We start from the raw sequence: 15,699 nt of genomic DNA, 5'->3' as shown, positions 1-15,699 counted from the left end.
TTATCAGCAGTTTTGGAATCTAAATGGATCTACTACAAATGCAAGATGAGTCAGCTCATGCTTAAAAATGCTTGCAAAAGAGTGAAAAAGATAATGTATATAGTATGGAGACTACCCCAGTAGAGATTTTGCAAGCTCTTTCTTTAATTTCTTCCAGTCTGAAAAGTTCAGGTAGGTCTCTCAGTAATTTCATAGACAGATTAAAGGAAGGCAGGATTTGACTCCAATGGGAGTTGATGGCCCCAGATAGTGAGATGTAAAACCGCGAGAACCAATTGATGTAGCCGTTACGGTGCTGAATTAGAAAGTGAGACATTGTGAGTTTTAGTCTCCCCTAGGCATAAGTTTATTTGTCAAGCATATTATATAAGATAACAGGTAAAAGTATAAACATAATTTGAATACATGAAAAGAGTAAGTAAAAAGGAATATTAGGACAGGGACAGTAAGCATGCTGGTGCATTTATGCACGCTCCTTACAGACCTCTTAGGAATGGGGTGAGGTCAACAGTAGACAGTCTAAGGTTAAAGTTTTGGGGGTTTGGGGAAGAAACCACAGAGTCAGGTAGTGCATTCCAGGCATTGACCACTCTGTTACTGAAGTCATATTTTCTGCATTCGAGTTTGGAACCGTTTACCTTGAGTTTGTATCTATTATTTGCTCGTGTATTGTTGTGGTTGAAGCTGAAGTAGTCATTAACAGGTAGGACATTGTGGCAGATAATTTTATGACCTATGTGATTTGGCACCAATGACACTATGTCAATCCAAGCCACCTCATTAGGATTGTTGTTATGAGAAAAATGGAGCATTAGGAGCCATGGTGGTGCAGTATTGGTTAGAATGCACTATTGCAAGCTAACTCTGCCCATTGTCAGGAGTTCGATTTTTAACGGCTCAAGGTTGACTCAGCATTCCAGTCTTCTGAGGTCAGTAAAATTAGGGCCCAAATTGTTGGTGACCATATGCTGACGTTTGTAAACCTCTCAGACAGTGCTGTCAAGCACTATGATATGGTATATGCATCTAAGTGCTGTTGCTATTATATTTGCGGCCTTGAATTGTACAAAATAAGGTCAGGATATAAATCTAATAAATAAATGTGTATTTCACAACAATTGTGTAAAAAGGTTATGGGCCTTTCAAGTTCAGAAAGACTTGACATCTAAAATAGAACACAGTTTATGTCATAGTAGCTGAAGCTGTACATATACTGTAGATGTGGCACTACCAAGCAAAGAGTAACTTAAAAGCAAGTGGAAAGGATTGTAAATATTGGTACTGAATACTTAGATGACAGAGTAAACTGGAAAGATTTTCTCCATAGTTTTTGGAACATTAGGAGCTTTGACAGTAGAATTCTCAAAAGAGCTCAAAAATCATATTCATCCTCAAAACATTTAGCTTAAATAAAACAGTTTTGTTTGGAATTGCTTCTCAAAGCAAACATGATATGAGAAGAGAACAGAGACACATCTCAGAGTTGGGACATCTCAGACCACGGTTCCTTAAGGAGAAACCAAGTAATGTGTCCCATTACTTGGTTTCTCCTTAAGGAACCGTGGTAGCACAGTGGTTAGAATGCATATTGCAGGCTGACTCTGCCCACTGCCAGAAGTTCGATCCTGATGGGCTCAAGGTTGACTCAGCCTTCCATCCTTCGGAGGTCAGTAAAATGAGGACCCAGGTCGTTGGAGACAAAATGCTGACTCCGTAAACTGCTAAGAGAGGGCTGTAAAGCAGTATGAAGCAGTAAATAAGTCTTAAGTGCTATTGCTATTGTTTCACAAAAGAAAATGCACCTCCTATAGCCAGTGCTAGTTAATGGGTTGGACAGGGTTCCAGAAAATGTGTTCTGAATGCTTTGTTCTATTGTTGACATTGGACCATCTGATGACTGGGTTCCAGGTGATGCTGTTTTTCCCCTCTATTACAGGAAATCCTTGACTTAAGATTGTAAAGTGACCCTGGCAATTACATTTGTAATTTGTGATGATTTTAAGCAAACCTATTGATTGCTATGGCAGTTTTTGCTGAAAACTGGAAGTAAATGTTGATTTCCAGCAGTTTTTTAAAAAAATATATTGCTGTTTTATTGCATTGTAAACTGCCCAGAATTGCCTCAGATTGCAAGATGGGAAGTGTATAAATTTAAATAAATGAGTAAATTGCAGTCCTATGACTTTGTAAACATTGTAAATGCAGGCCAGTTGCTGAACACCCAATATGCAGTGGTGAGATCATGGGGTGGGTGGGGGTGGGGTGGCCGTCCGAACTTCAGAATCAGGTTGTAAGTTTTGAGGGCTTTGTTGTAACTTGACAATTGCTAAATCACTGGTTGAGGACCATCTGTAGTTCCATCCAATGATCTTCACAGAGGAGGCGGAATATGTGTTCTGAACTACCAAGCCTCCATGCAATTCCGTTGCATATTTGTAAGGAAATTTGCTTTTCCCCATCCCTACTTAGGGCACAGATAGCAACCAAAGACTTCTGAACAACAAGTTACTAGAATCCTTATTCATTGGCCTTTTTTTGTTTGGTGCTAAATGGGAACCGTAGTCCAAATCATCTACCACCCTGTTGTCTAATCCTTGTTCTCCAGCAAGTAAACTGGGTTAAAACATTTCTCATTGTTTTATCATTATTGTTTCCAGGCCACCTTGATTTATAGACCCCTTTTTAAATGTTACAAGGATCATCCATCTGCTTCTTTTATGAAACTAATCATCTATTTATTTGCATTCAACGTAGGAATGTGTACTGTTTTTGAAATGTTATTGTGTTAATAAATCATTACAATTTCCCCCCAGGGATTTTTTTTTTAAAAAAAAATTGAAAAGCTAAGCACAAACAGTACATTGCAGTAATTAAAATAAAATTAAAACATGATCAATATGAATTACTCATTTATTTTAACCATATGTTGTAACAGACTCAATGTTTTTCTTTCTTCTAGAATGTATGAATTGCACAAAACTCACAGATATGACTGAAAGGTTGAATATCTTGGAAGCCAAAGTAAGTAAATTATTCGGGAAACCATTTGGATGGCTGAGAATTCTCCTTGCCTTTGGCCTTCATCTACCTGACTTCATTGATCTCAGCTGTTCTAAAATATCCCATCCCATATTTCTGGAGCATCTCCCAGAGCCTCATTTGAAAGACTTCAATCATTTTCCTTTAATGTATGAGTAGAAAAAATGCTCAGAATCATAGAATTGGACAAGATTTCAGAAGGCATCTAGTTCAGTCCACTGCTTAATGTAGGATCTGAGAAAACATTTTAAACAAATGGCTATCCAGTATCTATCTCAGGGATGTCAAACTCAATTTCATTGAGGGCTGCATCAGAGTTGTGTTTGACCTCGGGGGGCTGGGGGGTTGAAATGGCCAGGCTGGGCATGGCCAGCTCAACGTCACTCATGTCGGGGGCCTTTGTGGTGGCCTGAGCACCTGCGGCCCTCCCGAGCTCTGTTTTCGCTAGCAAAGGGTTGCAGGAGGCCGTTGCAGCCAAAAATGGAGCTCAGGAGTGCTGCAAGCTCCGTTTTTGCTGGCAGAGGCACTGCAGGCCAGTCCTTCAGTGTTTCCAGGGCAGCCCTGTGGGCCAGATTTAAGCACCCTGTGGGCCGGATCCGGCCCCTGGGCCTTGAGTTTGATACCCCTGGTCTATCTGAAAATAACCACTGAGTGAAAGGAATAGGCCACTTTATCATTGAAGGTGTGAATTGAATGGCATTGATTCTCTAATGCCTCTTGGCCTACTGATATCAAATAGGCAGTGGGATATAGATAGCATTAAGGATTGATTGCCCACTTTTTATCTGTCAGGTTCCTAATTTGTGGACACTTCCTTCTGCTTTTTTCCCCCAAAATACAGATGCAAGAACATATGTTCATTGATTCTTCTCCTAGTAAATTATAGTTAGCTAGGTGCTTGTTGTTGTTAATTGCGAAGTCCTGTCTGACCCATCGCGACCCCATGGGCAACATTCCTCCAGGCCTTCCTGTCCTCTACCATCCTCTGGAGTCCATTTAAGCTGCTTCAGTGACTCCATCCAGCCACCTCGTTCTCTGTTGTCCCCTTCTTCTTTTGCCCTCAATCTTTCCCAGCATTAGGCTCTTCTCCAGTGAGTCCTTCCTTCTCATTAGTATTTGAGTTTCATCTTCAGGATCTGGCCTTCTAAAGAGCAGTCAGGGTTGATCTCCTCTAGGACTGACTGGTTTGATGCCTTGAAGTCCAAGGGACTTGCAGGAGTCTTCTCCAGTACCATAGTTCAAAGGCCTCAATTCTATTCCCATAACCTACTTCCTGTTATAGTTATATCCTGCTTGACTAATAATAGTTCAAGTTAGAGTTCTCTCAAGAATGTTCACGCATGCTCATAGAATGTTTTAAATCTCCAACATTCATGAATCAATCTCTTACCATCAAGAAATTTCCTCCTAATATCTCATCTGAATCTACTACCATGAAGTTTCAACCCATCAGTACTGGTCTTGTATGATGCTGGCTTCCTTTCTTAAAATTGTAACACTGCATGTTATCAAGATTACCGTGGGCTAGGCAGAAGAAACCACTATTTATTTGTACCACAAGCTACGGACCTTTTTCACAGATGGGGAGATGAATGTATATTAGCCCTAGATATTGATGGAGGTGGGAAAAATAACATTTTTAAGGAAACTAAGAGAATCTGAAAAGTCGAGAAGCAGCATTTTCTCTACATCTGCCACTAACTAAAATTCATCCAATAAAGAAATGAAAAATAGGCCTTATCTTCAAGTTGACAGGGAATTCCTGAAATCTCAGTTCTAGATTTGTGGGCATCTTGCTTAGATATTCTTAGGAGGCATCTGGGTCCATTCCCATGTACTTGTTCGCTCTGAGAAATTAAGCTTCTTTCTTTATTTCTTCCTCATTATTATAGTGTCCAGACGCTGCTAGATTGATTGTCCCCACCCAAAAATGGAAGGATTTTTTAATGTTAGGTTGGTTAATGCAATTCTCAAGTTATTCTCTTTCTCATGCACAGTTCTTGTCCTCAACTCCTTAGGAGTTGTCCTCAACATTTCCTGCCTAGTATATTCCCTTTGATTCTTTATGGCACAGTAAGTAGTGTTAATAGCTTGGCTTTCCCTGCTACACTACATTCCCCATTCAACCTAGGTGCTAACTGGCTGAGGATAGGTTGATTGAGAATTTTCTTTTATATGAGAGTTCCTAGACCAATTCAGTTGAGCTGATCCTACCACATAATGTAGGCATTATCCCAAGTGAGAAGTCACCAAACGAGATAAGGCTGTTTCTGCCTTAGGCCAGGAGATTTGGTCTTTCGAAGTTCAACTTCAGGGAAGTGGAATGTAGGAAGAATATACTATGTGCATAGATTTTTTAAAGATCATTCATTTTTTTCATTAAGCTAGAAATATTCAATTCCTGCAACCGTTCTTCATGTGTTTTAGCCTCTAGCCTCTTAATCATCTTTGTTCTTCTTCTCTTCTTTTTGGTTATTGTGGATCTTTGTTTCAAGGCCACCAGCATTTGACCAAGCATGAAGCCTTGCACGTACATGGCTGCATATACTGCATACAGTATAAAACTATATTTAAGTATTAGATTTCACAATGTATAATCTGTCCAGGACTATAAATATTTGCCAGGTTCTCTGGAGCCTAGCTATGGGGGATTTTTTGGTCCTATCTGCCAATGTCTTTTAGCAAAATCCATGGTGGATTATGAATAGTCTGTTAGAAATCTAAGGTTTGGATCGCTCCTTGAAAACTTGCAGTTATCTGATCTGAGTTTATATCATGCATCCCAGTGGAGGGCATAGGCTATGGTGTCCCGGATGTGAGGACATAAGAGTACACAAATGCTAGTTATGATTGATTCCGTGTGTGATAGCTAAAGGACCACATAGTTTTTGCATGATCGCTATTTTTTGTAATATAATTATTTTTCTCTGCCAGGCTCCAAATTATATCTTTCCCCCATATCATTAAAAGGCTTGTGCTTATTTATTTAAAGGAAAATAGAGTTTTTATTCCACGCATTTAATTTAAACACATTTTTTCTTAATAACTGTTAACAGCTTATATGAGATGAAATGCAGTCTTGACCACATCTAATCAGAAATAAGTCCTAGTGAATTAAATCATGCTTTCTCATAGATAAATGTGCCTACAGATTCAGACTTAATTCAATAAGGAGTCTGGAGGCTAAACCACGTGATGAATGGTTGAGGGAGCTAGATATGTCTAGCCTGTAGAAGAGAAGGACTGGGGCAGTGGTGGGTTGCCCCTGGTTCGGACTGGTTCGCAAGAACCAGTAGTAAAACCGGCGGGAGGCTCTGCCCACCGATCCGGACGTCATCAGGAAGCTTCTGCGCATGCACAAAAGCTTCTGTGCATGCACAGAAGCGCGCATGCACAGAAGCAAACTTGGCTGAGGAATTCTGGGAGTTGAAGTCCACAAATCTTAAAGTTGCCAAGGTTGGAGACCCCTGTCCTAGTGTATGTAAGATACAATATACTGACTTTAGACTTGTGTTTTAAATGTGGTTCTAGGAAATAGACTCCCTTGCCCTCCAGATGACTTCAACAATATGTTTTCCAAAAATATTCTTCTTAGTTTTTGCAAGGCGCAGCCCATCTGTCCCAGAAGCTCTTTCTATAGGTACTAAAGAGTGTGTTCCAGGAATCCAAAGTTTTCTCAAGGACACCATCCCTTGAGCCAATGGTTCAGAATCCTATTCCAGAGAAATTCCAGCTGTTCCAGCCCTCAAGGACCAATTAGGAGCTGTTTGTGGTCCTGATTTTCATTTAAACACCATGTCCTATTCAAAAAGACTTAGTATGATTGTCTCCATGTCACTTTCATGTAGTATACAATTTATTTTGACCATTATGTTTTCCATCCAGATCCTTTTGCTTGAGGCTGCAGAACGAGCTTCACCTTCAGACAATGATCTTCCAATGACAAGAACTACAGCCACTTGGTATGATGATGTGGTGCCTGATACTATTCCACTGGCTAATCCAGGAACAGCCCTGAGGAAACCAATGGGAGCTGTTGGTGAGCAGATTGCCTTGTGTTCTCATCCTGGGCATTTGGTTTTCATAAAAATGGGAAGTGCCATGTATTTCTTTATAGGCCAATTCTGTCTTTTTTCTGCATTGAACTTGTTGTTCATTATTTCAACCAAATAACATTAAGTCTGGACTCAGGCCAAGAAAGGTAATCATTAGTTAAAGCATTATCATTTGCTATAGAAGCATCTTATTTATTTAAGAAAGTAAGTAACCAGCCATTTGTAAAAAAAAAAAAAAGGTATATCTAGACCAGTGGTGGGTTTCAATATTTTTTACTACCAGTTCTGTGGGCGTGGCTTGGTGGGCATGGCATGGCTTGGTGGGCATGGCATGGCTTGGTGAGCATGGCATGGCTTGGTGGGAGTGGCTTGGTGGGTGTGGCAGGGGAAGGATACTGTAAAATCTCCATCCCCACCCCCCTCCAGGGGAAGGATACTGCAAAATCCCCATTTCCTCCCAATCAGTTGGGACTCGGGAGGCAGAGAATAGATTGGGACAGGGCCAGTCAGAGATGGTATTTACTGGTTCTCCAGAACTGGTCAGAACCTGCTGAAACCTACCTCTGATCTAGACACTTTCCAAGAAAAGTGGAAATCCTGTTGGATCTCCATAAAGAGAGAATTCTTTCCCTATGCAGTTAACTCTGCAAGTAAGCCGTTTCCAACATTCGCTAATCCACAATGTCTAGAGACATGGCTTTCTACAACTTCAGCCACTTTTATCAGAAAGCAGCATCACACTGATTGTGGACGTCTGCATAACATCATGAGTGTGACATCATTATGATGTCTTCATAAAAGATGTGAGGCTTGTGTCATGGGAGCGAGGTTGCTTTTATCCAAATGACAAATGATACTCCACTTCTTTTACCAACTTCCCTTGGTTGAAATAGTAATGGATAGGTTGCAATGGTATGACCATCATTTCCCTGCCACTGTATCTCTCTCTGTGTGTCTCTCTCTTTGTCTCTCTGTCTCTGTCTCTGTCTCTGTCTCTGTCTCTGTCTCTGTCTCTGTCTCTGTCCCCCCCCCACCTCTCTCTGATACACAGAATGATAAAAGACTGAGGAAGTCTTTCTTTAAAGCTTTCCTTCCACCAGTACCAAATTCATGGTAATTTCTCATGATATATGCAATAGCTCTCTCTTTCCATCCTCTGGTAGAAGATTGTCCGAGTGACAGGGAATGGGTGGAAAAGGGAAGAGAAAGGGGTAAAATTATTTGAGTGAAAAATGGTTCTTGGGGAGAAATGCTCCAGGGAAGGCAGTACAGAAAGAAAAGTGTAAAAGAGCAGGCATTCTCTGGGAGAAAAGATTCAAGGATGATTAAGATGGCAACATGTGCATTCTCCGTGCCAAACATACCCAATTTTTTCAAGCTTTTCCTTTTTTTCTCACATTATCGCTCAGACTCAAATATGTTTTGGAGCCGCTGTAATTTTGTGAGAGTGGTGGGAGAAAGAGGCTTGTCTTAGACTTGATCTGGGTCATGTTAAAAATAGTTGCAGGCAGATCTCATGCTGAATATGTAACATGTTTGTTTTGTGACAGAAATTTCAAGGAGACCCCTGCTGCAGCTGAATTTTTGGCAGTGCTTATCAATTAAGAACACAGCTTGTGAATCAATTAGGAAGGTGTCAATTATTATTCTTGCTGCGTTATGAGCAGTTTCCTATTAATGAATATTTTATGTTAGTTAGTTAGACTGCTTAATTAGGCAAGTTGTATTCACATTCAACTTTTTTTGACTGTAATAAAGATACATACAGACACATAACTAGAGTATTTGTAAACATAGCAATAGCACTTGGACTTATGTATTGCTTCACAATGCTTTACAGCCCTCTCTAAGCAATTTACAGAGTCAGCATATTGCCCCCAACAATCTGGGTCCTCATTTTACCAACCTTGAAAGGATGGAAGGCTGAGTCAATCTTGAGCCAGTGAGGATTGAACTGCTGGCAGTCAGCAGAATTAGCCTGCAGTACTGCATTCTAACCAGTGCGCCAAAAGGAAAAATATTCCCCCAAAGACCCCTATTGTTTGATACTGTAGCTTACCCTTTGAACCAAAATGTTTATGTTTTTATTTTTAGGGCTTCCAGGACCAACTGGGAGACCAGGATTGCAAGGGCCAAAGGGGGAAAAGGGAGAGATTGGTGAAAAAGGAATGACTGGACCACCAGGTGAGTGGAGTGAGGAGAAAAGCAGCTACACTTATGGGAGGACAATATGGAGCCCAAGTTGGCCGATTCCATGATGATACTTGGAGTTGGGCTACATGTTATGTGGCAATTCTACAGTTTCCAGATGAACCATATTCCCATAGTCCTCATCAGTACAGTGATTTAGATTACAGGAAGGGACTTCTGGGACCTGGAGCCCAGCACACTCAAACACAAATCTTCAGTCTTGATGGTTGAAACTGAGTTTTCTTCTTGGCTATTTTTCCTAATCCCAATGCTTAACTTTTTATTAAAGCAGCTTGTTTCCAAAACTTAAAAACAAGTCTCGGTAATTTATTCCATTTGAGAACGTTTGTGTGATTTGTCCTAGGTCCTCATTTTATTAATGAACATCACATGCACCATCAAGGGCAACTTTTTCTCATCAGTAGTAGTATGCTTTATTTTTTTTTTAGAACAGTTTTGCCCTTAAAATCTGCATGGCACTCAATACATACGATAGAAGTTGTGGGGGGGAGCCATTGATCGTTTTTAACATTACTTCGAATCATATTTCTAAACTATTGGGATGTAAGCAATTCTATTACATGGGAAAGATTCCCTTGGTTTTTAGACTATGATGCCTGGCCTGGGAAGGTAGAAATTGTATCTGGAGAACACTAGGTTGTAGAACAATGGTGCCATGTAAATAAACATTCTAATTCATCAATTAGTGAATTAGTGGTTTTGGGGTGAAGTGTCATCTGTACGCTGATGATACTCAGCTGTACATCTCCACCCCAGACCACCCCAACGATGCCCTTGATGTGATGTCTCGCTGCCTGGAGGCCGTGCGGGTCTGGATGGGGAGGAACAGGCTCAGACTCAACCCGTCCAAGACCGAGTGGCTGTGGCTGCCGGCGTCCCGATATAGTCAGCAGGTGCCATCGCTGACTATTGGGGGTGAATCTTTGCCCCCCACAGAGAGGACTCGCAATCTGGGTGTCCTCCTGGACGCACGGCTGTCTTTAGAAGAGCATATGACGGCCGTGGCCAGGGGGGCCTTTTATCAGGTTCGCCTGATCCGCCAGTTGCAGCCCTTTCTGGACCGGGACGCCTTGCGCACGGTCACTCATGCCCTTGTCACCTCCCGGTTGGACTATTGTAATGCTCTCTACATGGGGCTCCCCTTGAAGAGCACTCGGAGGCTCCAACTGGCCCAGAATGCGGCCGCGCGGGTGGTTATGGGCGCAACTCGTTGTGCCCGCGTGACACCCCTCCTGCGCGAGCTGCACTGGCTCCCAGTGGTCTTCCGGGTGCGATTCAAGGTGTTGGTTACCACCTTTAAAGCGCTCCATGGCATAGGACCCGGGTACCTTCGAGACCGTCTTCTGCCACCAATAGCCTCCCACCGACCAGTCCGCTCCCACAGAGAGGGTCTCCTCAGGGTGCCATCAGCCAAGTTATGTCGGCTGGCGACACCCAGGGGGAGGGCCTTCTCTGTGGGAGCCCCAGCCCTGTGGAATGAACTGCCCCTGGAAATACGCAAGATCTCCAACCTCCGGGTGTTTCGTTGCGCATTGAAGACCCTGTTGTTCCGCCAGGCCGGGCTATCAACTTAATAATTTTAAATTGGGGTATTTTAAATTTTTGGGGTTTTAAATCGGCCAAATCTATTTAATTATTTTAATTTTTAATTATTGTTGTGTCTTGTGTTTTTAAATTGGCTGTACACCGCCCTGAGTCCTTCGGGAGAAGGGCGGTATAGAAATAAAATTATTATTATTATTATTATTATTATTATTATTATTATTATTATTATTATTATTATTATTATTATTATCAATCAACTTGTTCCCAGATATGTGACAGCATAAGCATGCCTAGAAATTGGACAGAAAACATGTCCCCAAAATTTGAGAGGTATTGTATGACCTCTTCTTACTTGGTATATTCCAGTTGTTTACACTTCACAGTCTAAACAACTGGAATATAGAAAGAAATTCATGAGTAAACCTCATATCCAGTTTTTGCAATTCCAGAGACCAGGGCTTCTAGATCTTAGCTCATCCAGGGTTTTTATCTGAACAGTTCAGAACCAGTCATTACATTTTTTCCCCCCTAGGATGGAGTGCTTCTCTACTTCGGGCAAAGAAGGGTGAAGGGATAGTGGGACAGGACAATCTCACTAAGGGTTTTTGACCATATCACCTCAGAAGCTGCAGGGAATTAGCATGAAACAAGATCACCTCGACCACCTGGAGCGCTAACCAGGAGAAGTATAATGAGCTGTGAGAATAACCTTGAGGAATAAGAGCAACCAAGGCAACTGTCAGAGAGATCTGAGTCCAAAGCAGAAATATAATTTGAAAAAAAGTCTCAGACTTGACCCTCCCTAAATCTTTTATAGATAAAGATAGGAAAGGGGAGGTGGTTTCAGACCAGTAACCAAAGTACTGTAACCAAAGTTATAAATTAGAATTAGAATAACAGAGTTGGAAGGGACCTTGGAGGTCTTCTAGTCCAACCCCCTGCCTAGGCAGAAACCCTACACCACTTCAGACAAATGGTTATCCAATCTCTTCTTAAAAACGTCCAGTGTTGGAGCATTTACAACTTCTGGAGGCAAGTTGTTCCACTGATTAATTGTTCTCACTGTCAGGAAATTTCTCCTTAGTTCTAAGCTGCTTTTCTCCTTGATTAGTTTCCACCCATTGTTTCTTCTCCTGCCTTCAGGTGCTTTGGAGAATAGTTTGACTCCCTCTTCTTTCTGGCAGCCCCTGAGATATTGGAACACTGCTATCATGTCACCCGTGGTCCTTCTTTTCATTAAACTAGACATACCCAGTTCCTGCAACGGTTCTTCATATGTTTTAGCCTCCAGTCCCCTAATCATCTTTGTTACTCTTCTTTGCACTCTTTCTAGAGTCTCCACATCTTTTTTATATCGTGGCAACCAAAACTGAATGCAATATTCCAAGTTAGGCCTTACTAAGGCATTATAAAGTGGTATAGATCACCACTTTATAGATCTTTATAGATCTTCACGTGATCTTGATTCTAACCCTCTGTTTATGCAGCCCAGAACTGTGTTGGGTTTTTTGGCAGCTGCTGCACACTGCTGGCTCATATTTAAATGGTTGTCCACTAGGACTCCAAGATCCTTCTCACAGTTACTACTATATAGTGAATACTAAAATTACTTTTATCACAGGGTTACAGTAATAGAATTTTGCAAATCTGAATGTGCCTTCCCTCTGTATGTTAAATATCTTCAGCCATCTTTGAAGTCCATTCCTCCAGCATAAGTGAGGATTTTGCCTCCTTGCATGATAACATGGCACTTAGCAACCAGATGTAAATGCAAACAAGTTGCCAAGCACCCAAAATGTGGTCATGTGACTGGGTGGGTGGGGAAGAGCAACACAACTTTTTACAATGGCTGGAAGTGCTTTATGGGCTGAAAAGCACCTCTTTTGAGACTGAAAATGATCATTAAAGACAAAGGTTGACCTTTATAGTGCTTTGTAACCTTCCATGCTGGACTGAGGATGCTTCCCCATCCAGGCCAGCCATTCAGTCTTTCTGGAGAGGATTAAGAAAACGTCCCCTTCAAATTGAAGCTCACTTGAGCAACCCATTCTCCTCAAGTTGGTATATACCGTATTTTTCGGAGTATAAGACAAACCGGAGTATAAAACGCACCTTAGTTTTTGGGGAGGAAAATAAGAAAAAAGCTGATTGGCAAGTTGATCGGCCTCCCGGAATACCCCCAATCAGCTGTTTCCAGAGGTGAATTTTAGCAATAGGTTCCTTGGTTGTGAGCTCTACACCTTGCTTTTTTTTGCTTTTTTTTTTTCTGCCTCTGAAACTTCTGAAACTCCATTTCAGACAAAAACTTTTTTTCTGCCTCTGAAAGCCTCCGAAACAGCTTCAGAAAAAAAGCCTCTGAAGCTCTGTTTGGGGGCTTCTTTTCTGAAGCTTCATTTCTGATGCTTTTTTTCAGCCTCTGAAACCTGGTTTGAGAAGCTGGGTGGGGCTACATTTGGAATATAAGACGCACCCAGATTTTCACCCTCTTTTTTGGGGAAAAAAAGTGTGTCTTATACTCTGAAAACTACAGTACTCCTGTACCATTTGGACCTTTTTTTTTTTTTTAAAACCAAGCTGGCTTATTTCTTGATTCTTAGTTGCTTTGTAGCTCAACTGGATGCACTAATACCCTTTTGCTCTGGTCTCCTGCTCACAGCCAAGACTTTCTCCACCAAGGTCTAGAATTGGCATGCAAAATATTTATGCTTGATAATCCAATGTTGGGAGGAAGTGGTTTGATAGACTGGGTGGGTGTGGGGAGCTGAATCATGCTTGGCCATGCCTTAGTTGTGACAGAAAGCTGTCCTTCCTTTATCAATGTTTCACAAATCTCAGGCAAGATTTTTTTGCATTAAGGAATAGGCTCTCTGACAGATGCCTTCAGGCTCAGCTTAATCCTCAGCAAAGCCAATGCGCTTCCAGTGCTCTGAGGAATCCTGACTCTTTCTTTGCTCTGAATTCTAGGACAACTTGGACCTCCAGGACCTAGAGGCTATCCTGGTGAGACAGGGATTCCTGGTCCACCGGGCCCACCGGGACCTCCAGCATCTCCAAATCTCCCATTAACATTTCAACAAGGAGTTCTTTACTCACTGCAGCCCAGTGGTGAAAAAGAAAGTAGGTTTACACATGGTTTGAAAATGAAATGCATACCCAGTACACTGTATATGCACGTAAAGAGCTGTTGAGGCAGGGGTGGGCTGCTGGGGGTTTGCAGGGGTTTGGGAGAACCTCTAGCTAAGATTCTGTGCAGTTCAGAGAAACCCCAAATCCCACTCCTGGCTGGCCCCACCCACCCCTCCCCTCCCCTCCTAGGAGTCCCCACGCGGCCCGTTTTGGTTCCAGGTAAGTGCAGGGTGCGTGTGGAGGCTCGGGGAGAGTGAAAAATGGGCCTACTGGAAGTTCGGGAAGGCCAGAAACGGGCCTGTTTCCGGCCTCCAGAGGGCCTCCAGAGCCTGGGGAGGCTGTTTTCACCCTCCTGGAGGCTCAAGGAAAACCTCCGGAGCTTGGGGAGGGCAACCCCCTACCATGGTGCAGGCTGACTAGGTCACGCCCACCATGGCCACACCCACCCAGCAACCGGGCAGAGAACCCCTTGCTAAAATTTTTGAAGCCCACCCCTGTGTTGAGGTATACTGGTGAAAGTCCTGAACTAGGAGGGAGGAGATCCAGGTTTGAGCCCTTCCTCAGCCACGGAAGCTCCTTGGTACCGGTTATTCATTGTCAACCCAATCTCCCTCACAGGGCTGCTGTAGGGAGAAACAGGAGGAAGAAATGTGTTGTGCTCCTGAATAAAAAAAAAACCCAGGAACTTTATAAATAATAACAAAGAAACAAATACATGAAACCTACTATTGCAAATAATAATAATAATTGTTGAACCAGAGATGGCCACCTAGGTAGTTATTGAGGGGCGTATGTTGAAGTTCTTGTTATTATTGCCCATTCTGGCATTTCCCTGCCATCTTGCTTTATGCCATCCCTCTTGCTTCCAACAATCCTGTCTTCTCTAAGTTTCTGCAAGCAGAACAAGAATGAAGAGATGGAAGAATATCCTTAATTTCTTTTGATTCCCCCCCCCCACTTCCTCTGTGTGTGACCTGAACCTAGAGAAAGAGCAAAGAAGCGAGCTCTGTGCAGAGAGTAAGGAAGATGACCTTGAGGCAGAAGTGGTATTCAGCCGGTTCTGACCGGTTCTGGAAAACCGGTAGCGGAAATTGTGAGTAGTTCAGAAAACCGGCAAATACCACCTCTGATTGGCCCCACCCCCATCTACGCCCACCAAGCCACGCATCGCCCACCAAGCCACACCCACAGAACTGGTAGTAACAAATTTTGAATCCCACCACTGCCTTGATGAAGATATGCAAGATGCATTGCCAGGGTCAAGATCAACCACCCTTACTCACTACATCAGTGTTTTTCAACCTTGGCAACTTTAAGATGTGTGGACAGCTAGGCGATTCTGGAAGTTGAAGTCCACCCATCTTAAAGCTGCCAAGGTTGAAAAATATTGCTCTGCATTATGGTGCCTTGAAGACTTCTCTTCCAAGCATTCTCTTTCCAAAAAAAAAAAAAATAAGTCTCCCAGTGGTTTCTGAAATGAAAAAAAAAGTGTTGGGATAGGGGAGCTAAAATGATCAAGAGACTGGATAAAGGTGATCCCCATTGTAAAAGCAAAAAAATGTTCAGGACTGTTTAGAAGGACAAGGAAAGAAAACCATGATGGAGGGGACAGTGGCCATCCCCAAAATGTTGGGCTAGAATGCTTACCTTGCTGCCCACTGATTGACAGAAATGTGGGTATGCCTGGATGTTAAAATGGAGAATTTTGTAGGAGCTTCAACAT

At 42.3% G+C, this 15,699-nt stretch overlaps 1 protein-coding gene across 1 annotated transcript in view; it reads left to right on the top strand.

The window, feature by feature from the left end:
• COL26A1 (collagen type XXVI alpha 1 chain) overlaps window positions 1-15,699 on the top strand; it is a 206,033-nt gene that overhangs the window by 159,212 nt on the left and 31,122 nt on the right. Inside the window, exons 4-7 of the mRNA XM_070945813.1 lie at window positions 2,960-3,021; window positions 6,925-7,078; window positions 9,189-9,278; window positions 13,815-13,967. Of these exons, the coding sequence (XP_070801914.1) occupies window positions 2,960-3,021; window positions 6,925-7,078; window positions 9,189-9,278; window positions 13,815-13,967 (459 nt within the window). The remainder of the gene's footprint in view (window positions 1-2,959; window positions 3,022-6,924; window positions 7,079-9,188; window positions 9,279-13,814; window positions 13,968-15,699) is intronic.

Source organism: Pituophis catenifer, unplaced genomic scaffold (assembly GCF_029215685.1).
Source record: "Pituophis catenifer annectens isolate HBS135680 unplaced genomic scaffold, rPitCat1.0.hap2 SCAF_1, whole genome shotgun sequence".
Classification (NCBI taxonomy): domain Eukaryota; kingdom Metazoa; phylum Chordata; class Lepidosauria; order Squamata; family Colubridae; genus Pituophis; species Pituophis catenifer.
The sequence above is the reverse complement of the archived record's forward strand: the minus strand, read 5'-3'. Positions and strand labels throughout refer to the sequence as shown.